This window comes from Myodes glareolus, chromosome 12 (assembly GCF_982192425.1).
Source record: "Myodes glareolus chromosome 12, mMyoGla1.1, whole genome shotgun sequence".
NCBI classification, from domain to species: Eukaryota; Metazoa; Chordata; class Mammalia; order Rodentia; family Cricetidae; genus Myodes; species Myodes glareolus.
The window spans coordinates 4,308,218-4,334,243 of record NC_142037.1 but is presented as its reverse complement, the minus strand read 5'-3'; the positions used below and the strand labels follow the sequence as shown (position 1 = coordinate 4,334,243).

The window sequence follows — 26,026 nt, the reverse complement described above, 5'->3', positions numbered from 1 at the left end:
AGTTTTATGACAAAAGCCTTGTATTTTGTACTGCATACCAATACACAGGTAAGTGTCACTAGAATGTAATTATGTCACAAACAAACCTCAGTTATCAATAACTTTTATTAAATAATTTTCATACCTTATGATATAATTAAAATCTTCTGACCTCTCTAATGTCTGTGCAGTTTCTCAATTTGGACAGTTTTGTCCTACTGTATAATTGTTTTCTTTAGAAATCTCCCATTTTAGGGTGAAAGCTTTGTTCTGTAGTGAATGTATTGATTTTATGAAGACGTATCAATCCTGACATGTTTTCCTTTTCCCTTCCTTCCTTCCTTTCTTCCTTCTTTCCTTCCTTCCTTTCTTCCTTTCTTCCTTCCTTCCTTCCTTCTCTTCTTTCCTTCTTTTTTGTTTTTTGTTTTCTGAAGTGCTAGACATTGAACACAAGGCTTTGGGAGCATTCTACAAAAGCACCCTACCCATAATCTCTACCTTCAGTACTTTTCTCTTTAGTTTTTCTTAAATAGAACACGGTAGGTGTGTATATCATTTCCATGCTGCAAAGCATGATTCTAGAATAAAAATTGGAACAAAAAGAGTGAAGAAAATGACATCATTCTGTATTTCAAAGAATTAGCTGCCTCTCCATTGAGTCTGGAGAGCCTTTGTTGCAGTGGAGGGAACACCACGTAGTATTTACTTTTGGCAACTATCATCACAATGTCTTTTATACCTAACTTGCTAGTGGCAACCACACTAGGTAGTGATTCCAAAACTCTCTTCCCTCAAGAGTAAGATGAAGAGAGTCAATATGATTGTAATGGAGACAGCTCTGTGTCATTTTATTATGAAGTTAGTTGTTCATGGCATTTGTGGTGGTGAGAACTGACTGAGGCCTCCTGCATAATAAGCATAGGCCTTCCTACTGAGCCGCAATCCCAGTCCACTAGTTGGTGGCTCAAATGACCTTCCTGAGTCACCATAGTTGGTGAGTGAAAGCTTTGCGGATTGTAGTAGTCTGGGCTTGCATCCATGGTTTCTTAGTGTCTGCAGCACATCTATCCAGGACCTTCTGGCTTTCATGGTTTCCATTGAGAAGTCAGGCATAATTCTGATAGGTTTACCTTTATATGTTACGTGACCATTTTCCTTTGCACCTTTTAATATTCTTTCATTATTCTGTATGTTTTTTGTTTTGATTATTATAGGGCTAGGGGATGTTATTCTTTTGATCCAGTCTATTTGGTGTTCTGTAAGCTTCTTGAACTTCATAGGGATATCCTTCTTTAGGTTGGGAAAGTTTCCTTCTATAATTTTGTTGAATATGTTTTTTGTGCCTTTGAGCTGAAAAACAACAACAACAACAACTTCTTCTTCTTCTTCTTCTTCTTCTTCTTCTTCTTCTTCTTCTTCTTCTTCTCCTTCTCCTTCTCCTCCTCCTCCTCCTCCTCCTCCTCCTCCTCCTCCTCCTCCTCCTCCTCCTCCTCCTTCTTCTTCTTCTTCTTCCCCTATTATTCTTAGTTTTGACCTTTTCATGGTGGCCCAGATTTCCTGAATGTTTTGTGTTAAGAATTTGTTGGATTTAATGTTTTCTTTGACCAAAGAGTCTATTTTCTTTATAGTACATTCAGCTCCTGAGATTCTTTCTTCTATCTCTTGTATTCTGTTGGTTGTACTTGTCTCTGTAGTTCCTATTCATTTACCCAGATTTTCCATATCCAGAATTCCCTTGGTTTGTGTTTTCTTTATTACCTCTATTTCAGTCTTCAAGTCTTAAACTGTTTCTTTCACTTGTTTGATTGTTTTTTTCATGGGTAGTTTTGGGTTTCTTTGTGGGATTTATTAATTTCTTCCAACTTTGTTTGTCTTCTCTCCAATTTCTTTAAGGGAGTTTTTCACTTCCTCTTTAAAGGTATACATCATTTTCATAAAGTTACATTCAAAGTCATTTTCTTCTACTTCTGGGTTAGGATGATCAAGTCTACCTTTTGTGTGTCCACTGGATTCTGGTGTTACCATGTTGTTTTTTAGGATGTTGGAGGAATTCTTACATAGGCACCTACCCATCTCTTTTTCCCCCCATCTCTTCCTTCAGATGGGGCCAACAGTGTCTTGGCATGTTGGTACAGTCCTTGCTGTGGCTCACTCTTAGGTCTCCTCAGTATTGGAGCAAGCTGTGTTTCAGAGTTCCATAGAGCTTCCAGGCTCTTAGGTCCCCTCAGTATTGGAACAAGCTGTGTTTCAGGGTTCCACGGAGCTTGCAGGTGAACAGGCACCACCTTGTATTTTCTTTGTGGTGAAGAGGATTAATGGAGGTCTCCCACATGCTAAGCCTCATTGGCAACCCATTTATTGGTAGGACCAACACTCTGCTTCAGCCATAGGCAATGCCAAGGAAGTTATATTATAGTTAATATACCATGAATAAAATAAACAAGAATTTGCTTTATTCCTTTTCAGAGGGCAGGCTTTTAGCATGCAGTGGGAGCTTGATGTGTTCTGTGGGAACTCCAATGTTTCCTGGAAGGGACTACTACCATGCAGTTGCTGCTTGGTTCCCATGTTTATTCCATGCTTCTCACCCCAGAGAGAGTTTAGGGTGCATAACTACTGCAGGAGGCTTTCCAATAGCTCTTACCACGGTTGGTGATAGGTCCTGGTGCTGAACTTCTTTGCACTGCCCATGAGCGAGGGACCAGAAGCTAGAACTGAGGGGCTTCTGCAGCTTCCTCAGAAGCACTTGAGTAGAGTACACACCTTGCCCCCTCTCTGGAGCTTTGCCAACCTATCAGTTTGAAATTCTTTGCAGGGGCCTTTGTCCTTGGTTTGCTTGCAACTTGTTGTTTATCATTTTGCTATGCTGCAAAGGGCAGTCACCGTAGACTTAGCTTCCTTGTGTCTAGAATTTTCATCTTCAATGGAATAAGTTCAACTCAAACCTTAGAGAAACTCCGTTTACTTCCATACAAGATGAGTATGCTCACTTACAATTCTCCTAACACCATTAGTCCAGAGACAAAAGCAACAGCAGCAACACTGTGCTACCATTATAACACTTCAGCTAACACTTCAGCTTGTGATATTGATTCTGGTTAAGATGCCTTATTTTGCTCAAGATCATAGGTGTTTTGTGCACCAATTTATTATAAATAGAAGCTTTTCATAAATTTGTCTGTATTTGAAGCATACAAAGTCTCAATTAAGAGTTATCTATATATTTGTTGTCTATAAGTCAATATTCACTTTAAATTTTATCCACATTTAGGAACAAAGTATATGTAGTAAAAATATTGGCCTTGGCATTTAATGCTCTTATATTTTACAATTGATAATAACGTATTTTGTTTTTCTCCTTTATAGCTAGTCGAAGACTTAAAGACCAGATTTCACTCAGGTATGAATGTCTGGATTTTACAATATACTGAGTATGTAGAGAATATAAAGTTCAGAAGCTGCCACCATGTTTTTCTCTGTGTAAGACAATTTCAGCTTCTTGATTAGTTGCTAATCAAAGTTGAATATTTATCTGTGGAGCATATAGTTTTAAATACCTGATTATTCCTCTGATACAGCATGAAATGCTGTTAGGACCCCTGTCTGTGGAGGTGATTCAGCAGGTAAAGTGCTGGCTGTGCATATGGGAGAATGGGAGATGGATGCCCAGGGTTCACATGAGGCCTGATGGTCTTGTGCGCTTCTAGAATCCTGGTGAGCTTTCATGAGATTGCAGGTGAAGACAGAGCATGCCCTGACATTTCTGGATTGCTTGCCTGAGGTTTGCATTCATGAGTGAGAGACCCAGCCAGAAAACTAGTGCTTAAGGTTAGGTTCAACTCCTGAGTATATATTCCAATCACCACACCTACACACTGGCATTTATGTACCTTAAATCACACATACATAGAAATACACAGCACATAACATATTTTGCACATATATGTAAAAAGATCCATTTTCAAGTCATTAATCCTTTTCACTAATTTGTTTGGCTGAGTTTTCTGTGGGAAGAGTGTGAGTAATATGGCAAGGTTCAAGACTCTCCAAGGCTTTGCTAAAGATCACCTCAGAATGGTCTTGTAGACATGCTTCTGTCCAGCAGGTTAATAGCTCCCTCAGTGAGTTCCCCGACTGTGGTGAATCCCAAGGTAGGTGAAGTTAGAAAAACAAACTGGTTGGTCCAGAGCTTAGCAACCAGAAGCCCTGAAATTTGGAGCTCTTAGCTGTAGTTTAGATGGAGTAGTGCAGGAAGGAATGGCCATTGAGTATAAAGAGGATCATCATAGATCCTGGTGGTTTTGGTGCATGTTTTTAATCCCAGAACCTGGGAAAGCAGAGGCAGGCGAATCTGTGAGTTCAAGGCCAGCCTGGTTTACAAGAGCCAGTTCCAGGGTAGGCTTCAAAACTACTGAGAAAGTCTGTCTCAAAAAACCAAAAAAAGGAAAAAAATTCATCATGTACTTGTGCACAGACTACCAATAAAGCAGCTTCATATCACCAAAATGTGGTGAATGCTGATATGGTTGGCAGCTTGATGTTTAGACATAGAGTTTATTTCATGTTCTCCCAAAGCAGCTTCATGGGAGAGAGTGTGTGACTAAATGAAATGCCTAAAAAGTTTCTTGACAGAAAATAGGTCAAGGTGCTTTAGGTTTAGAGGAAGAAATGAAATCGGAGCATTAAGTACTTAGAGAACAAAACAATCAGTTCCTGCAACCATTAGAACAAAGTGTGTGGAAAAACTGCCATTCCCCTGTTTTGTGTGCTTGGAAGTGTGTGTGTGTGTGTGTTGTTTTTATCAAGTGCTAAATTTTGTATGTTCTTCTCCATGAGAAAAGGTGGACGGAGAGCAATCATTAATCATCATCAACTGTTGAAGAACGAATTTAGAATTATTTGGCTGGGCCTCTTTGCCCATGCCTTTCATCCCAGAATGTGGGAGGCAGGAGCCTTAGATCTCTTTGATTTCAAGACATACATGAAACATATAGTGTGTTAAAAGTTAGGTGGAATACATAATGAGATCCTCTTTCAAAAAATGTTTTTGTAAATATCTAATGTAAGATGTATTAGGGACTCAAAAAAATAAAGAATTTAGAAATCATGCTAAGTGTTTTTATATGGATAGTTAAATGATGATCACTTTCAACATATATCACAGTGAAGGAACAATGACAAGAAAGCCAGAGCAGAGAAAGAAAAAACATGTCACCTTCAAAAAAGGTAAGAATGACTCCATCTGCTCCTACCTTCTCTGAAGAAAATAAGGAAGAGTAAAGATTTTAGATCCCCAAAAAGGAATTAAGGAAAACAAGTATAAATCAAGCACTTTCAAGTGTGAAGTATTTTTGTCAAAACATTGCTTATTTAATTTTAATACTGACATCTGTACTGCCTTTGAATAAATGAGAAAACATCTTTATACAGCACATGTCCTCCATAGTCACATTGCAGCAAATAGAATTGTCACAAATACAGATTCTCCTTGAGTTTTATGACAAATGTCTTGTATGTTGTACTGCATATCACTACACATCTCACTGCCACTAAAATGTAATTACGTCTCAAAAAACCTCAATAATCAATTATTTTCATTAACTAATTTCCTACCTTATGATGTAATTAAATCATCTGAGTTCTTAAATGTCTGTGAAAGTTCTCAGTTTGGAAAGTTTTGGCATACTGTATAATTGTTTTCTTTAGAAATCTCCTATTTTAGGGTGGAAGTGTTTTTTCACAGTGAATGTATTGATTTTAGGAAGACTTATCAATCCTTATATGTTTTCCTTTTCTTTCTTTTTCTTCTTCCTTTTTCTCAGTCCCTACCTCCCCTTGTTCCCTCCACCCATCCCTAAATCCCTCCCTTCCTCCCTCCCTCCCTCCTTTCTTCTCTCTCCTTCTCTCTCTCTCTCTCTCTCTCTCTCTCTCTCTCTCTCTCTTTCTCTCTCTTTCTTTTCTGAAGTGCTAGAGGTTGAACATAAGGCTTTGGGAGCATTCTACGCAAGCACCCTACCCATAATCTCTGTCTTCTGTTTTTGTTAAATAGAACAGGGTAACAATGTATATCATTTCCATGCTGCAAAACATGTTTCAAGAATAAAAATTGAAACAAAAGGCAAAGTGAAGAAAATGACATCATTCTGTATTTCAAAGAATTAGCTGCCTCTCCATTGAGTCTGGAGAGCCTTTGTGGCAGTGGAGGGAACACCACGTAGTATTTACTTTCAGCAACTGTCATCACAGTGTGGCAACCACATTAGGTAGTGAATCCAAAACCCTCTTCCCACAAGAGTAAGATGAAGAGAGTCAATATGATTGTAATGGAGACAGCTCTGTGTCATTTTATTATGAAGTTAGTTGTTCATGGCATTTGTGGTGGTGAGAACTGACTGAGGCCTCCTGCATAATAAGCATAGGCCTTCCTACTGAGCCGCAATCCCAGTCCACTAGTTGGTGGCTCAAATGGCCGTCCTGAGACATGGGGCATTCTAAAAAGGCACACTAAGTTTTCTTGACTTTAAACAAGACAAAAATGAATGAACATTTCATGTCTTGTTTGGTTTGTTTATGTTTATTTTAGTTTTTTGAGACAGGGTTTTTCTGTGTGTAGATTTGGAGCCTACCAAAGTGGTGTATTCTCTACACCAAGCTTGCCTTGAACTCCCATAGAGCGTCCTGCCTCTGTTTCCAAGCACTGGGATTAAAGGTGTGAGCCACCACTGCCTGCCTCCAATGTTTCATTTCTAAAAGCAAACTGCAAGTGTCCAGGGAAGGATTGAGTGTGTTTATTGTTTACATATGAAGACATGTACAATGATTCTATGTCAGAAGGTAGCCCATGGAATTTGCTGCTCCAGTCTCACAGCTGCTTCTCTGCTGATCTCTCACCTGAGGTAGAGCTCGGGGTTATTACTACCAAGGGAGGGATCTTTCCAGTAATTCATTTCAGGGGAAGATGATGCCTGCTATCATGAACATCCTTTAAGCTGCTTATAAGTCTGGAAACACAGATGGAACTCAGGATATTCTTCCCTCAAAAGGGATGAGGAGAGAAAGCCTGTTGCCTGCCTTCCCTTGAGCTGTTATGTAAAGATCTTTGTTCCTCTTCTTTCTTTCTGCAAGGTTTCATCCTGATACAAAAGACAGAAGCCATACATATAGTCCCAGTGGTAGGAATTTTCATGATAAAATGAACAATTTTAACTAAAAGGCTCAACAAGATTCTTCGTTTCCTTGAAGAACAAAAATGTGTATAGCCCCATGGATTTTTTTTTCCATTTTGAATATGTTTTTTTTTGTTTGTGAGACACAGTTTTATTGTTACGTAGTTCTGGCTGTCATGGGAATCACAGGGTGATTGTTTATTTTTAGGTATTATGCTTGATAAATTTAAGTCTTGTTTGATTTGAAATAAACAAAATGGATTAATTCTACTTGAATAAATTTCCTACAAAAGAATATTTACTCTAGAATAGTCTAGATTAGTCTCAAAAATGAATACTATGTATCTAATCATTTTATATGTTATATTTCTCTAGCATTGTAATAAATTTATTTTGTTTTTTTAGAAGTCCATTATAACACTGATCTGAAGCCTTTTTGCAGGTAAGGTCTAAGAATACAATAATACTAAGGAAATTCAAAGATAACAAGCCAATTATTGGTTGTATTCTCAGATAGATACTGATTTATACACTCAATTTTTGCTTTGTTTTCTAATCCCCATAGTATTATCAATGTATTTTAGCCTGAAATATTGTTGTTTTTAGATCATGGACATGAGGTGTATACTCAACCATCATTTCCCAAGTACCAATTCTGTGTTTTGGAAAATGAGCTTACTCATGATAACCACACTCACTATGTCCATCTGACACTCCTTGCCTTTTCAAAATTTTTCTGAAATCAGCTAGTGTACTAGACTTTCATCGCACTTATCTTTCTGAGAGCTGACAGAATTTGGGATCTCTCTGCGTTATCACACAGTATTACAAGAAGCCAACAAATTACTTTCTTCCTTTGACACCATCTCCATAGAGGCCCTTTGGTCCTGTGTAGCACCCTTTCATATGTGGTGGAAGATCCCATGCCTTCCTCCTACCACAGTGCTCCATCCATCACTTGTCCATCTATGTGAGCTGTTTTCTACAGTAATGAAGTCTCTGGATCTCAGTAGATTATCTGAATGTAGAGAGCCAAACCATAGCATGACTATTCTGTTTGTGTCTATGAAAGTGGGCTATGTCTTCCCCAACTGTAGGACATGAACATAGAGTAGAAGGCCCTTTCCTTCAGTGATCTGCTCTCTCAGACACTGATTTGGCTGAAAATTAAAGGTGTTATGTCAAGCTAGTCCTGTGCTCATCTTAATTGATTACTTCCATAATAGAGGACAATAGTGTTATCATTTGTGGGGCCATGTACATTGGATGCACATTAATAAATTGCTTATTTACTCCATGTTAAAAGATCCAAACGTCATCACAGTTTATGTCCAAAGTGCAGATTCATAATTTACAGTATTTACAGCTGTTCCAAGAAATACCTTGCAAAAACCATGTTACTTTCTACTTGGAATTCTAAACTGTCTCAAGCTAATAACCTGAAATTATCCACCGAGTTTTATTGTTATTCATGTTTTTATCTCATTAAGTTAATAGCAATGCTCATTTGGCATATAAACAAGCTGATTGTGGTTTCAAGATTCACTCATGAATGGACTGCTAAGGGACAGCTTGAGCGTCTCTTAGGCTATGGTATTTTGTAAGAGTGCTAGCAGAATCAGGAATCTATTTTATGGTCCACAAACAAACCTTATGGGAGATAACATCACATGCATTGAGAGCCCACAAAGTAACATGACAGAGAGGGGTTCTGTGATGCTTTAATAGCAAGGGATGATTTGACAAGTGGAGTCAGGGTACTAATTACATTGAGCACAAGAGTGACCATCAGTTATTACAGTATTAAAAAATGTGTTGGAGAGAAACTAGTGTCTTTGTCATTCTCTCTCTCTCTCTCTCTCTCTCTCTCTCTCTCTCTCTCTCTCTCTTGTGTGTTCCTATGCTTTCAGTGGATTAATTTTTGTGGACTAAATTCTTTCCTTTCTTTCACATGGGAAAAAGTTTAAAAGAAAGTATCACTAAACCTAATCAACTGATTGAAGGACAAGTTAATGCTTGACTGTAAATCTCTAATGTATGTTAGGAAATCAAACAACAAATAAAGCATTTGGTAAATGTTTTTATATGAATATTAAAATATTACTTTTTAAAATATGCCACAGCAGCATACGACCACCTGCTGGAGAGCTGAAATCAATTCTTAAGAAGTCTATTCAGATCAGTGGAGGTAAGAGTAATCATGAATACTTTGCTGCTACTTCCCTAATTTCAATAGCAACTTAATTCATTCAAAACAGGAACAAAGTAAATAAGATATAAACGTAATTTCATTTTAAAATTTGCCTCCTAATGTTCTTCACGTTCAAAATTATTTAAGAAATGGTTTTCTGAGAAATTTTAGTATCAAACTGTATTATCTCAACCATGTTTGTTTATTTAATGTGAGCCTCTGATACACACAGTAATTTTGTATAAATAAAAGGACCTCTAACTAGTCCACAGTATGTGTCTGCTAGAGTTATGTGACAGCAATTTTGCTTGTTATAAAATGAATTTTTCTTTCATTTTTGTAATAAATACATTGCATTTATGCTACCTATATATCAGTGTCAATCAAACGTGATCATGTAAAAACAGAAGTACAGTGTTCAGTTACTTTCATTAAGGATTTTGAGAACTAAATTTAACTACATTTTTATGAGGTTTGTTCCTTTCTATAATTTCTCTATTTAGACATATTAGACAATTCACATATGGTTTTATGTTTATCTTTAATTATCTGCTATTTAATCTGATTATTTCTTGGCATAAAAAATAATAGACTTGCTCAACTTTAAAAAAAATGGACTTTGGGTCTTGTAGGCAGTGCTGTGTATTGATCATTGTCATTATAAGCATTCTAGACAAGCGCTCGCCCTGTTGGCTATGCCACCAGCACCTTTTTCCTTTGGTTTATTAGTGTAGGGTATGGTGATACTTGGTTTATGTGCTGATAGACATAACTTCCAGAACAATTTGCCACAGTAGGAGTAAGGCTGAGAAAAGAGCATCATTCTGCAGTGGACAGCACTGACTGTTCCATTGAGTCTGGATAAGATTCTAAGAGTGGGAGGAACACTGCAGAGTCTGGGCTTTCAGCAGCTGTCACCACAGTGTCTTTCACACCTATCTTGCCTATTGAGAGCACAGCATCAAGCGAATAGGAGTACATGGAGCGTAGAGGGTCTGAAAGAGTCAGTATTATTGTAATGTGAGTGACTGTCCTTTACATTATTTCCACACTAGATTTCCTTTGTGGTGAAGAGGGTTGATGGGGGTCTCCCACGTGCTAAGACTCATTGACAGTCCATTTGTTGATGGGATAAATGCTTTGCCTCAGCCATTGGCAATGCCGAGGAGGTTGGTTATACTGCAGTTGCCATACTGTGAATGAAATAAATAAAAATTTGCTTTATTCCTTTGTAGTGGGCGGGCTGTTAGCATGCAGTGAAAGCTACTCACTTGAAGCTGTGTATGTGTAGACACAAATGTTTCCTGTTAGGTACAACTCCCATGGAATTGCTGCCCGGTCCCCACATTTCTTCCATGCTTCTCGCCCTAGAGATACAGTTCAGGGTGCATAACTACTGCAGGGGGCTTTCCAGTAGCTGAACTTTGCACTGCCTGTGGGTGAGGGACCAGAAGCTAGAACTGAGGGGCTTCTGCAGCTTCCTCAGAAGCACTTGAGGAGTGTACACACAGTGCCCTCTCTCTCTGTAGCCTTACCACTCTGGCATCTGGAAATTCTTTGCCTTTGGTCTACCTGTGTTTTGTAAGTTTTGCCATGCTGCAAAGAGTGGTCCTCATAGACTTAGCTTCCTTGTGTTTGGAATTTTAATTTTCAATGAAATAAGTTCAACTTAATCTTAGAGAGGCTCTTTTCACTTCCATGCAAGATAAGTATGCTCACTTACAATTCTCCTAACACCACTATTCCAGAGACAAAAGCAACAGCAGCAACACTGTGCTACCACGTTAACACTTCAGCTTGTGATACTGATTCTGGTTAAGATGTCAGTTTCTCGGTTTGTTAATGCTAATGCTCATGATCATAGGTGTTTTGTACACCAATTTATTATTAGTATTGACTTTTGAGAAAATTGTCTCTGTATTTGAAACTTACATGAGGTGTAAATTAAGAGTTATCTTTGTATTTTTTGCCTATAAATCAGTATTCACTTTAAAGGCTACGAAGGTTCAAAGTATATGTAGTAATGAAGTATTAGCCTCAGCATTCAATGCTCTTTTTTCTACAGTTGCTTACAACATATTTTGCCTTTCTGCTCTCTAGATAATGGAAGAAATAAAGATCAGCTCTCACTCGGGTAAGAATGTCTGGATTTTAATTACAATGAGTATGTAGAGAATATAAAGTTCAGAAGCTGGCACCATGTTTTCCTCTGTGTAAGACAATTTTTGCTTCTTGATTATTTGCTAATCAAAGCTGAATTATGCCTCAGATACAGCATGAAATGCTGTTAAGAGTCCCTGTCTGTGGAGGTGATTCAGCGGGTAAAGTGCTGGCTGTGCATATGGGAGAATGGGAGAAGGAAGCCCAGGGTCCACATGAGGCCTGTTGGTCTTGCGCGCTTCTAGAATCCTGGGGAGCTTATGGTGAGATTGCAGGTGGAGACAGAGCATCCCTCACATTTTCTGGATGGCTCGCCTGGATTGCTGCTATCCTGGGGCTTGCATTCATGAATGAGATTCAGTCATATAACTATGGCCGAGAGTGAGGGTCGACACCCAAGTCTGTACTCCAATCACCACATCTACACACTGGCATGTATGTATCTGAAATCACACATACTTACAAATACACTGCACATAACATACCATGTACATATATGTAAAAATATTAGTTTTCAGGCAATTAATCCTGTTTACTAGTATGTTTAAGGCAAGTTGCTGGGAAGAGTGTGGGCAAAATGGCAAGGTTCAAAACTCTCCCAGACTTTGCTGAGAGGATCATCTCAGAATGGCCTTATAGACATGCTTCTGTTCAGCAGGTTTATTTCCCCCTTAATGAGTTCCACCTCTGCGGTGAATCCCAAAGTAGGTGGAAGTTAGAAAAACAAAGTGTTTGGTCTAGAGTTTGCCAATCAGAAACCCTGAAATTTGGAGTTTTTATCTGTAGTTCAGATGAAGCAGAGCTGAGGGGACAATGTTGCTCACCAGTGTCCTATAAAATGACTCAGAAATACCCTTGACTATAAAGAGTTTCAACATATGCATGTGGACACACTATCAAAACATAGCTTCAAGGCACCAAAATATGGTGACTTTTGAGATTGATGGCAACTTAATGCTTAGACAAAGAGTACATTTCATGTTTTCCCAAAGCAAACAACTCCTTGGGAGAGTGAGATGAAATGAAATGCCCATTTTTTTTTTTTTTACAGAAAACAGGCCATGGTGCTTTAGGTTTAGGGGAATAAATGAAATGGGAGCATTAAGTGCTCATAACAGTCAGTTACTGCAACCATCAGAACAAGTGTGCGCAAAACCCGCCATTCCCCCCTCTTATGTGTGTGTGTGTGTGTGTGTGTGTGTGTGTGTGTGTGTTGCATGTGTGCATGTGCCTGTTGCATGCTTGGCATATTTCTTTGTGCAGACATGAAGGAAAGAGGAGGACATTGGTGTCTTGTATCATTCTCTAACTTACACACTTGACATAAGATCTCTGACTGACCCTGGAGCTGGTCTGGCAGCCAACAAGCCCAAATGGTAGCCTATCTCTTCCATCCACAGTACTGGGGTTAAATGCATGTGTCCATGCCCAGTTTTTTATGTGGATACTGAGGATTCAAACTCAGGTTGATCTGTGTTGGCAGCAAACATTCTTATTTACTGAACCATCTCCCAAACCACTGGCTTTTTAAATTTTTATTTTTAAGTAGAACTATGAGTGAGTCTTCACTGAATGTTACATAGATTGAGACAAGTTGAAACTGCAAAAGCAAAAACTTTTTAAAACAGGGGTCAACATTGAATTACATAAATGCAAAAATGTCACTTAGTACACAGATAATAAATCTTTCAACAGAGATGCTCTAAGGACCCCTCACTGCATGTTTTTATTCTAAAGGCTCTCTAAGAAGGCTCTTGTTCCAGCATCTTCAACAGAGGACAAGGCCAGTACCTCTGGTATTAAGGTAAAATTCTTTGTGAAATTTGTTTTCTTATGAATTTTGTTAAAATGCAGCAGTAGTCTACCTATCACAGTTTTATATGGAAATTTGGTCAGAGAAAAATGTTTGGTATCAGTGAACCATCCTTTCTATAAATTCCAGTGAGCAGTAAGTCCTTGCAGATAGCAATGACCCAGTAAGAGAAAGAACTGGAAACACAGAAAGTGAAAGATTGCATGCAGTTCTCATATAATAGAAGGTGCCTTGTGCTTGACCAAGGATGGTTTGCAGAAATAAATACACATTAGACTGATTTTGAAAACAACTGTGGTAATACATCTGAATACATTTTAAAGGGTCCAGTTATTGAAGAGGTCCAGGCATCACTCAGGTACCTTTTCTCTCAGCATAATTGCAGTAGGTTTTCTCTTCCCTTGGATATTCTTATTTCAGGATCACATAGAAGAGCATCTCCTCTGTTTGTCTCTTTGTTTCTGTATTATCACTTGCAAGAAATTGTGGAAATTTAGCTATTTGTAATCTGTTCAACCGAGTTTACATTATGAAGAGATTACAGTGTATTTTGTATTTGATTCCACTAGGAGGATATGGAAAACTCTTCCTCCAGGTACACAGTAAGTATTTTTTCCCCAATTAGCCATTAGATGTCAAGATTAAATTACCATATCGTAACACTTTGGATTCTGGATATTTGCTCTGTATTTGACAATAATATACACTCTGATTCTTTGTATCACATTCACACATTTAATATTTTAGGGTTATAATTAGACATTAATGTGTTCATAGTAAAGTGACCTCATCACCGTGAGCTGCTGGAGCTTAGGAATTCTGTTTGAAACCTGGAGCCTTAGAGTAAGGGTTGTGTGAATCAGAAGTTGATATTAATGACTTTTGAATGGGACTCAGCAGAAAAATGGGTTTCTATAAAGCAGTTTCACAGATACTATGGTATGGAGGACACTAGTAAGTGAGAGTTTGTTTATAAGTGGAAAATAATATGCATTTTCCCTCCCAAACATAGAAGAGAAGCACTGATGAAAGGTGGGCTATTAAAATTAATAATCATCTTATATAAGATTCACAACTTTTAAAATATAGTGAGTTCAATTTAGTCTCAGTCACAGGGAAAGGCCAAATTTCTCAGTTCATGATTTTCTCAATCTAGCCAGCAAAAATATTTTTTAATTATAGATGATATCTTAGTAATTTATAAATAGCTAAACATAGTAGAAGATATTTCACTTTTAAGTAATAGTTTCTACTTTTCATGTTTCAACACCCTGTCCTGGTAAGGAATAAAGTAGTTTTGAAATTGTGCACCCCCAAATCAAGAGTTCATTTCCCAATCAAACCAGGAAAGTTGATCTTTTGTCTTTTTATTGCAGATCATACAGAAACAAATGTTGTATTCCAAGAAGATCGCCGCAAGGAAAAAGAGGGAGCAAGCAGAGCTAAGTAAATCAGTGATGGACTTAAGTTTCCCAGGAGAGGCACTGCCTGAGTTCTCTCGAAAAAATTCATGTTTGATGGTAATTCCTGTTAATTTGAAAAGTAACATATTTGCTTGTGAGGAGAATGATGACTTTGTGTTTCCAAGTTGCAAATCATGTCAGAGAAGACAAACAAATCCTTGAACATATCTTTCACCTCCTTCAACTCTCATTCCTGGGAATACCCATGCTAGCCTGTCACCTGCTAAGACAGTAGTTCTCAATATTTCTAATGCTGTGACCATTTGACACAGTCCTTCATGCACTGATCCTGACCGTAATACAATTTTCGCTGCTCTCTCATAACTGTAATTTTTCTAATGTGACAAATTGTGATGTTGATATCTGTGTTTTCAGAAGGCCTTAGATGACCTCTGTAAAAAGGTCCTGTGATCCCCAAATGGGTTCACAGGTTGAGAATCCCTGTTCTAAGGGGTGAGTGATAACACATTAGACCATGGAAACAAAAATCAGAAAGTGAGTAACTTTTATCACAGTTGTGGAGGACTCATAGAATACAGAGAATAAATAATAAAGACTCCTGGAGCCATAACTGTCAACATGAGTGCACCTAACATACATACAATGTTTTAAACTGATTTATTGTATGTGTATAAATATTTTGCATGCATTCTCTCCGTTCACCTTGTGTGTGTGTGTGCTGCCCACAGACACCCAAGACAACATTCAATTCCTTGGAATTGGTGTTGCAGAGGGTTATCAGTCTATGTGTGGGTGCTGTAATCAAGTCCAGGTCTCTGCAAGAGGAACAAGTGTCATAAACTACTGAACCATATTTCCTGCCCCCAGAATGAATATGTTTGATACACAAACAATTAAGAGTATATCATAAGTAGAAATGGGTGTCAGTTTCAGGATGTTTGCTAACTTCCTAGCCCTGGGCCTCATCAGTCTGCCAGTTTGACACATTGAAATCCAGAGAACACAGAGGCAGGACAAACAGCAATAGGAGGCTGGGCATGTTGGTGCACACCTTTAGTACCTGCACTCATGAAGCAGAGTCTGACTGTTCTCTGTCAGTTCAAGGACACCCTGGTCTCTATGTATTTGAAGGATGGGGGCGGCAAGGAACATGTGCACCAAGCTCAAGTGTGGAGGTCATAGGGTAATATATATAAGAGTCAGTTTTCTTATTTCAGGCTCAGGTATCAAATTCAAGTTGTCAGTCATACTGGCAAGTGCCTTCATCCATTTAACCATCACACCGGCTCTCTGATTTACACTTTGACTGAAATTTTTTACCATTCACACACACCACCCCTAGCACCATCACCACCACCAGAACAACAACAAAAAGAACATCAAGAAGAGAAAGAGAATGACAGAGAGAGAAGGGATATCATGTGTTTGAATACTTTGTTACTATTTAGGAGATTGTTTAACCTTTGGGATATGGTCTGGTTAGCAGAAGGTTTTCTGTGGTGGGTCTTAATGGTTATCACTACTTCTGGAATCAGTTCTGAGTTGCCTGCTTCCCTGTCTACCAGCATGTGAGAAGCAATAGACCATTGCCACAGACAAAGCCTCCCTGTTTGCTTCCCTACTTCAACTGCTGCAGGGAAAGTCAGTCAGTTAGAGCAGGGAAGGCAAACAGTAGTTCCCTGTAGCCATGAGCCTTCCTTCCTTCCTGAAATAATCTCTGTCAGATATTTTGTCACAGTAGTTATAAAAGTAATAGCCTTCTTTGTTTTTTATTCATTTTACTTTTTTTCTTTTATTTTAAGACAATCTTTTATTTTACATACCAATCCCAATTCCCTCTCCCTCCCTTCCTCCTGCTCCCCCCAACTCCCCACCACCCCACTCCCCACCACCTCACTCCCTATTCATTCCTCATAGAGGATGAGGGAGTCAACAAAGTCTGTCATATCCCTTGAGGCAGGACCAAGGCCATCCTCCCTGTATCTAGGTTGAGCAATGTATCCCTCCATAGGCAATGGATTCCAAAAAGCCAGTTCACACACTAAGGGTAAATAAATTCTGGTCCAAATCCTGGTCCCACTGCCAGAGAACCCACAAAACTGACCAAACCATAGGACCACATTCAGAGGGCCTTGTTTGTTCTGATGCCGGTTCCGTAGTTGTCAGTCAAGAACCAGTGAGTCCCCACAACCTTGGGTCAGCTGTTTCTGTGGTTTTTTTCTATAATCGACCTCATACTTGATCACGAAGCAAATCTCAACAGATAAAAAAAAGTTAATAAGCCCATGTCTTCTCAGTTCACCTATGGGTTAAAGTTAGAATTCAACAATACTAATTGCAAAAATCCCACATACTCATGGAAACTGAACAGTTCTCAACAGAATTTCCCCTGGGTCAAGGAAAAAAAATAAAGGAAACCTTCCTAGAATTTAATGAAAATGAATGCATGACATACCCTATTCTTTGGGATACTTTGAAAGCAGTACTAAGAGAAAAATTCATAGCACTAAGTGCTTACATAAAGAACCTGGAGAAATCTCACATTAACATCTTAACAGCACACCTGAAAGCTGTAGAACAAAAAAAGCAAACTCACCCAGGAGGAGTAGACCCCAGGAAATAATCAATTTGAGGACTAAAATCAATAAAATAGAAACAAAGTAAATGAAACAAAGTGTCACTGGGAAAAGAAATGCTTTTTTGAGAAAATCAAGATAGACAAACCCTTGTTCAAACCAATCAAAAGAAAGAGAGACAAAATCCAAGTTAACAAAATCAGAAATGAAAAGGGAGACCTAACATTAGACACTGAGGAAATCCAGAGAATTATGAGGTCTTACTTCAAAAACCTGTATTCGAGAAAAGTGGAAAATGTAAAGGAAATGGGCAATTTTCTTTTGTGTTTTAAACCCCTCAGAAGGTATAAAGCAAGCAGAAGAGCTAGCTCTGTTTCTAGACCCTACTTACACCAATTGCCAGTTTCCATTACAAATGGCTGACAACTAGCTAATTACCTTGAACCATCTAAGTTCAACATTAGGAGAGACAGGGGCAGACTTGACATAATTATTACACTTAATGAAACCATTAGTAACTAATTTTAATTTAGTCAGAACCAAACTCAAATGTTCTTTCTTTTAAGCCTAATCCAATTTGGTTTCTAAATTAATATTAGGTATGATCAAAGTGAGTAATTGGTAAAGGGAGGTCTTAGCAGGGAGACAGATCTCAAGTGATTTTAATAAACGGACATTCAGTTGCCAGACATCTTCCAAGATTTCAGTGAAAAAAATCATTAGCATATAAATTGACATGATTAATACAAATGGAACTGTTAGACTAATGTAGAAATTTTAGGCTGATACAGAAAGTAAATGGTAATGTAACGAGTGTGGCAACCACAGAGTGTTGCCCTTGACATGAAGGGAGCAACATCTTGGATATGCCAAGGATTAGAATACAGACCACAATATCACTGACAGAAATGAGATCTTAGCATTTTCTTTTTTTTCTTAGCATATTCTTGAGACAAATAAAGTGAAAGGACAGTTGTTTCTATCCTTCAAAGATGTGACTGAAATAAAAGCAGACATCACTTTTATGATGTTAGATTTGCATAAAACCATATTAACACATGAGTTTTCCAGAACCCATTACCTGGTGATTGCAGTGTATTGTAATGAGTATAAAATCACCACCTGATCTAGATAATATTGATTCCCCATGCTAACAGAATACTAAGTAGAAGTCTTCATGAAGAGCTACAGTCAGACACACTGATAAATGACACAGGCTCCAAAGGCACAAAGATGATGCTTAGCTTAGGAGAAAGAAAAATCTCTTATCACAATGAGTTTTTCTCCATTTTCATTCTGAACTGATAAAAACCAATCTCTAGCTCTGTCTCTGTTTCTTTCTCCTCTCTCTCTCTCTCTCTCTCTCTCTCTCTCTCTCTCTCTCTCTCTCACACACACACACACACACACACACACACACACACACACACTACTTTTCATTACAAAGCTAGAACACACACACAGACATACAGAGAGGCATACACATACACATGGCAGCAGTTCAGAGTCCTTACATTGAAATCCTATTGATCTGAGTTCCATCCCAGAGAACACAGCAAACAACAAGTGTCTCACATATGTAATCCCAACATCCCTAAATCCAGATTGGAGGCTGAGAGAGTAGAACAGCTTTGAAACCTACAAACCAGCCAGACTGGAATGCACAGAGGCTCAGAAACATTGAGAGACCCTGTCTCACCCAGTGAAAGCAGAGAACCACCTCCTGAAGGTTATCTTCTGCCCTTCACACACACACACACACACACACACACACTAGCAGAGCACAAACTGGCATATTAAATCAAGCACATAAGCACACACACACTCAGATAATAAACAGTGCCGATATATTCATTGGTGCTCCTGCTGTGTAACCAGCATATAAGGAAAATATTTTCAGGGTCTTCTCAGTCATCTTCAGAGTTTCTGTTTTCCATGTGGCATGTATCCTGGAAAACTATACTTGTACCATGTGGCCCTTTCATTCCCTTTTTATGACTGGCTTAAGCATACTTAGTTAATGATGGAGCAATGAGAGAAACATACGGCATGTGAAAATGTGTCTAAGGCTCACAGATATCTCGAGCTTTGACGTGTTCAAGTTCATCATTCTCAAGGAAACCAATGAACTGAACATTTTTACATGGTGCACTTGAGCAGTTTGGACATACATGTAGGATGTGTACTTCCTCATGTGTTTTCCTTTGACAAATGATGCTTCTTAAGCTATTTTGTTTAATCATCTCCATGTTACATTGTTTGATGATGTTGGGTAAGCCTTGGAACGTTTGAGTTTTTCACATAAGTAGCACAAAGTCTTCTCAAACCTGGTACAGAAAGGTAAACATAGAGTGCTAAGTTAGGAGTCTCCCTGAGATGTCATGAACGATTACGAGGTAGCATCATTATTTGTAATTGAAATAAAAGTTGGTGAGGCTCCCCTTCTGACAAACAGCATCAAATGCATTTTCAAAACTGGCACTTCCTAAATGTATCTAATTAAATCAGGTGGTGTTCCATGTATCCTATCTAAGCAAACATTATGGAATTGTCTCAACTCTTTTGGCATAATCTACTGCAAAGTACCCCTTCAGCCCTTCAAATGGATCCTTCAGGCTCTGTCCATGTCATTGGATGATGGTTATATTATTTTCTATTGCTGTAATAAAACACCATGCCCAAAGCAACATCTAGAATAAAGTGTTTATTCAGAGTGTGACACATGGTTCCAATGGGATACATACAGTTTCATCACCACCATGATTCAGGCCGGCAGGCATGGTGCTGTCGCAGTAGCTGACAGTTACATTTAACTTTATAGAAGAAACCGAGAGCTCACTAGAAATAGCACCAGTCTTCGGAAACCCAAGACCACACAACTACTCCAACAAGGCCACACCTCCTAACCTTCCCCACAAATAGTTCCACTACCTGGAAACCAACATTCAAATATATGAGCCCATGAGTCTGTTCTTATTCAAGCTACCACAGAGATGTTGGAACAGGCCATTACATTCATCAGCCATATGTGAAAAACAGTCATAATTGTGAAAGGCCATGGGGAAAGCATTAGTGTGGTGCAGAAGAGAGAGATTCTTTTTGTTTCCAAAGCCCCGGATTGTGACATTATCTTAATCTGGATGGAATGTAAAATCCTTGTCATAAAGACAGGAGAGGACACATTGTGTCTTTTTTATTCATCTTCCCATTATAAAGAGATAGCAAATAACAATATAAAAGAAGGCATAAAGCTGAGCAGGTCCCCTTTCAAGATTCTCAAACTCTGGACCTTTGACTAAAACAGAATGAAAGCAAAAGTTTAAGGATATCAGCGGTTATGTGATAAAATTAGCCTGAGCAAACAAACATTTGGGGACTATAAATCAAGACCCTGACATTAACAGATAAGTTCTAAAATGAATAGAAATAAGTGAAATTTTCAATGAAATCTAACATCTCAAAATTTCCTTAAAGGTTGAAAAAAAGAAGGAAGAAGGCTTCCTACCTCCAGTTTATGAGCATGACATCGTGCCCCAGCCTCCTGCCAACGCTGGCTCAACGTCAACATCTCATGCTACTGACAGAGGTGACAATCTTCAGGCATCTCAGGAAATTACTGTTCACAACACCACCGTGGATCACACACGTTCCTTAGTTACTTACACTGGGCATGCAAGGGGAAGAACACATGCTGACCCTGCGCTTGCTCCTGGTAGCCACACTGGTGACACCATGGACCCTGTGCAACATTCTGACCCTGTTCTTGATACCTGCTTAGAAGAGAACAGTGTCTTAGCTTCACTACTGATCAGAAATCTGCTCTTGTTTGTATCCCAGGTGGCGCATTGGATCCTCCTCAGAACTCAAATATGCGGGTTTTTGATACAGATCCCACTGAATTCCCCTCTTATGCAATAGATACTCACCCTGAGGTTTTTTCAATTTGGGCAGCAACCACATCATTGCTCTTCCTCACATCATCAATATGGTTGCTGAAATTTGTGGATTTGGTGATAACGTGGGTATTGAACCTTATTTAGCAATCCTGCACAGTTAAAGTTACAAGGAGATTAACAAGGTAAGTTAGACCATAACAATGACTTAAAATAGATAAATATTTCTGTGCTAGAAATCCAATTCTCTTTGGCTCTAATATGCATGATAAATACATTTCATACTTTGTATAGGACTCTTTAGATATTACCTAAAACTAGAAAAATTATCTTTTCCAGTCATATTGAAAATGCATCACATAAAATTAACAAAATCAGTTTAGTCCAACCAAACTGGTCAAGTAAAGTTAGTAAGATCACAGTTGTCTCCCATGCTGGAATGAGGAAATGATTTTCTTTTTTTTATTTTATTAAATTATAAAAGTTTCCATTTCCGCCCCTCCTCCCAACACCCTCCCACTCTCCCCACTCCCTCTCCTCCTCCCTCTCCCTCCCTAAGAGCAGTCAGGGTTTCCTGCCCTGTGGGAAGTTCAAGTTCCTCCCCCCTCCCTCCAGGTCCAGGGAAGGTGAGAATCCAAACAGACTGGATCACCAAAATCCAGTATATGCAGAGGAAACAAGTCCCAGTGTCATTGTCAATGGCTTTTCAGAAAGGCTCCGGGTCAGCCACATTCAGAGAATCCAGCCACATTCAGAGAATCTGGTTGGATCACGTCCTCGTTCAGTCCCAGTCCAACAGGCCTTGGTGAACTCTCATTATATCAGTCCCCTTGTATCAGTGGGTGCTCGCATCCCTCACAGTCCTGATTTCTTTTTTCATTTTCTTCCTCCTTCTGCTCCTCATTTGGACCGTGGAGGGCTCAGTCCGGTTCTCCAATATGGGTCTCCGTCTGTATCGCCATACAACGTCAGATGAAGGTTTCCTCTGCTGTTGCCTTCTTTGCTCACGTTCTCTTTCCTTCTGCCTCTCGTTTGGGTCTAGGGAGCTAGGTCCAGTGTTCCAACGTGGTTCTCCGCCTCCATCTCCATCCATCGCCAGATGAGGGTTCTATGGTGATATGCAAAATATTCATCAGTATGGTTGTGGGCCAAGGCCGGTTCAGGCACCCTCTTCTCTGTCCAGAGAACAATCTGGGGATCTCTCCTTGGACCTGGGATCCCCTTTATAATCAAGTCTCTTGTAAACCCTAAAATGACTCCCTTAGTTGAGGTATATACTTCCCTGATCCCATATCCATCCTTCCTCCCTCCCCCCATCCCAGTCCCCCGATCTTTCCCCATTCCTCCCCTACTCCCTTCTCTCTAACCCTCTCCCCTTCCAACAACCCCCCCACCCCCCATGCACCCGAGGTTACCTGGCACTCTTGTCTATTTCCAAACTCCAGGAGGATAGCTACATGATTTTCATCAGGTTCACCTTCTTATTTAGCTTCTCTAGGATCACGAATAATAGGCTCAAAGACCTTTAATTATGGTTAGAATCCACTTATGAGTGAATACATACCATATTCCTCTTTTTGGGTCTGGCTTACCTCACCCAGTAAAGCGTTTTCTATTTCCATCCATTTGCATGCAAAATTCAAGATGTCATTGTTTTTTACCGCTGAATAAAACTCTAATGTGTATATGTTCCACACCTTTTTTAACCATTCTTCTATTGAGGGGCACCTAGGTTGTTTCCAGGTTCTGGCTATTACAAATAGTGCTGCTATGAACATAGTTGAACAAATGCCTTTGGAGTATGTTAGGGCATCTCTAGGGTATATTCCCAAGAGTGGAATTGCTGGGTCCTGAGGGAATTTGACTCCCAGTTTCCTGAGAAACTGCCACACTGATTTCCACAGTGGCTGCACAAGTTTGCATTCCCACCAACAATGGATGAGTGTTCCCCTCATTCCACATCCTCTCCAGCATAGGCTATCATTGGTGTTTTTGAGTTTGGCTATTCTGACAGGTGTAAGATGATATCTCAAAGTAGTTTTGATTTGCATTGAGGAAATGATTTTCACTCTTAATGTGAAACTTGTATTTTCTGAATGGCTAAGCTGGGAAATGTAACTGCTAGATATTAGTTTCTATTTTTCTGTGTCCATACACTGTGACTTATGTAGACAGCATCGTTTTGTATACAAACACCCCAAAAGAAACAACCTCTGAGAATAAAAACCAATGAAACAAGACTCCACCTTCTCACCATTCTCAATACAGTGATATTCATTGTGACATGACACTACATAGGATTCTACTGGTGATGCCTCTGATACTGCTGATCCTGACGATGCTGCCCATGATGTTCTTGATACTACTGATCATTCTTGTTTTTCTTTCTAGTTTCCACTGAAGCACCTACGAGGAACTACTTATATCTACTGACAGTCTGTCAGAAATATTTTATAAAATTTAGAAATTTTTATGTTTGATTTCTTTGAAAATTGAATTTTGTATATAACTTTGTAATAGCATCATTAAAATGTATTATGAAAACATTTTAAACTGTTTCTTTGTGTTCCACAAGCTGATGGCATGACCTCTTGGTGACATGTTTAAGGAGAAAGCTTCTATTATAGCTATCAGAGTTTGAACAGAAAGAGGCATATCAAATCACCCAGAGCAGAAATAGATGTTGGCTGAACATAGTTAACTGCACCTGCCTATGACAGAAGCAGAACCAGAGCAGAGAGCCAGAGGGAGAGAGACAGAGGAGGAGACACAGAGGCAGAGGAACATAGAGACAGGAGGAGACAGAGAGATAGGTTTAGGAAGAGAATGAGAAGCTGGGATAGGGTGCTTCTGAACTAGAGGGAGTTTAGGGTAGGGGAGTAGGGTAGAAGACCTAGAACATGAACATGGACTCTGAAATGTGCAGTGGGTACTTGTGATCCTGGAGGAGCCTGGAGGCTAGTCTGTACCTTATTATAGTAATAGACACCACAGGTAGTCAATTTTTCCTACTGCCAGTGAGAAGAGAAATGACACCTTTGAGAAGAGGAGGTAGCTTCACAAGTTTTTAAGGAATGTTGGATTTATCTACCCTCCAGAAATCCTCCAAAGTCCAGGTTAAGGCCGTTTCTGGGTGTCTGGGCCAGCAATGGCAGTTTTGGAAACTGGAGTTCAATCAATTTTAGTGGATTTTTCCAAGGCACAAACCAGCTTTGTTGAGGTTTCCATACTCAAACTGCTCTCACATGAGTAAAAACACCACCTAAACTGCTCTATTGGCCTTAAAACCCATGGAGTTAAAGTGTGACTGCTTACGTACATTTCCTTTTTCTTTAATTTTTATGACATCCCATGCCCCAGCATACATTAAGTGATCAGAGTCCCTCACTGAGGGTGGGGCCTTATGAGCCCCTTCCTGTGTATGATTATCATTATGTCCTGGACACTGTTTCACAGAAACCATCTACAACCTCTGCCTCTCTCTTCCAAAGCAGTCCCTGAACCTTGCAGCATGTTGTGGTTCAGATGTCCTGCTGAGGTCTGAGAACTGCACAATTGTGCATTCTCTAAACTTTGGCCAGGTGTGAGTCTGTGCATTCAGCAGAGCCCACTTCCTAAAGAAACCTCTCTCATTAGGCATCACAGTTGCTCGAATGTATAGGTGTTAGCAAGAGTACTTAGAAGGCAGCTTGATGCTATATAATTTTAACAAAACAACAGAGGGCCTATTGTGTGGATTCAACACATCAGTGATTAACTCAGGCTCACCAATACCGCATCAGTGTGGCAATAAGTAAAGAAATAAAAGCAATTCCACTGGATGTCATTTCCAGGTTGAATTTTCTCCATGTTTTCTGTCTTCTCTCCTCTGTTTGCTGCATGAATTCAAATCCATGTCTTTCTGAAGAAGTCTGTCTGTTCCTGTGTTCACTTTTTGTGTCTGAGTCTGTCTGTCCCTATGTCTGTCTGTCCCTACATCTGTTCTTATGTGTGCATTTTTGTATCTGCCTCTTTTGTTGCTCTCTCTTTTATTGAATTTCCCCATAAGAATCACATGGGGAAGGAGTGGGATACTTTACAGAAATCATTCATGGAGTCTTACAAGGGATTAAGGTAATGAGCACAACTGAGCCCAACTCACCCAGACAGGAAAAAAAATTACGAATACCATGATTGCCCAGTAATGCTCCTGTGCTCAACTATTTTGGTGGATAGTCATTTAAGAGTGTTTTCAACTTTTGTGTTTTCTCTTTTATACAAATGATACACATGAATTGTTCTGGATCAGGGGCACAGAAGAAGACATAATTTAACATTACAATTAAGTAATTAGTTTAGTTTGCAAAAGGTGGCTATGTAGGTAGATCAAGGAAAGTAGTGGTAATAGTTACATTTTTCCCTTAAAAGTGGGCTAAACAATCAATTTGAGTACACAGTTGGAGAGCAGCTTTATGTCTTAAGTGACCTAAAGGTATGTTATGAACTCTGGTTGTGATGTCCAGCAAAGGTTCCAGTCTCTAGAATAAGAGATATTTCCATATTCCATCACCAGGGCCTCAGTCATTGGGCTCTTAACCAAGTTTACAGAACCAGCCAAGAGCCCCCTACTGTGTGGTAGATCTAAAATCAAATCACAAAATTCATTGTTCCTATAAGAGTCAACACACTATCACATGGAGAATGTCTTTCCAGGAAGTTATAACATGCAGGGTCTACAGATGGGTAGAATCATTGCCAACTTTCCTCATCCAGTAGCTTGCATAGAAGTTCTAGTACTGCAAAAGCTAGCCAGCACGGATACAACATGACTTCTAAATGTCCTAT

The 26,026-nt window shown here is 39.2% G+C and overlaps 1 protein-coding gene across 3 annotated transcripts in view; it reads left to right on the top strand.

Annotated features, from left to right (window-relative positions):
* LOC148120091 (uncharacterized) overlaps nt 1–23,748 on the top strand; it is a 37,026-nt gene extending 13,278 nt beyond the window's left edge. For 2 of the 3 annotated variants that reach the window (XM_087911899.1, XM_087911896.1), the window contains exons 6-16: nt 3,346–3,379; nt 5,144–5,205; nt 7,551–7,587; nt 9,269–9,333; nt 11,437–11,470; nt 13,234–13,300; nt 13,879–13,911; nt 14,686–14,829; nt 20,784–20,895; nt 21,147–21,387; nt 23,594–23,748. In XM_087911899.1, the coding sequence (XP_087768025.1) occupies nt 3,346–3,379; nt 5,144–5,205; nt 7,551–7,587; nt 9,269–9,333; nt 11,437–11,470; nt 13,234–13,300; nt 13,879–13,911; nt 14,686–14,829; nt 20,784–20,895; nt 21,147–21,349 (791 nt within the window). In that variant the 3' untranslated portion in view covers nt 21,350–21,387; nt 23,594–23,748. The remainder of the gene's footprint in view (nt 1–3,345; nt 3,380–5,143; nt 5,206–7,550; nt 7,588–9,268; nt 9,334–11,436; nt 11,471–13,233; nt 13,301–13,878; nt 13,912–14,685; nt 14,830–20,783; nt 20,896–21,146; nt 21,388–23,593) is intronic. The other variant, XM_087911897.1, reaches the window with a different exon arrangement.
* The last annotated feature ends 2,278 nt before the right edge of the window (nt 23,749–26,026 follow it).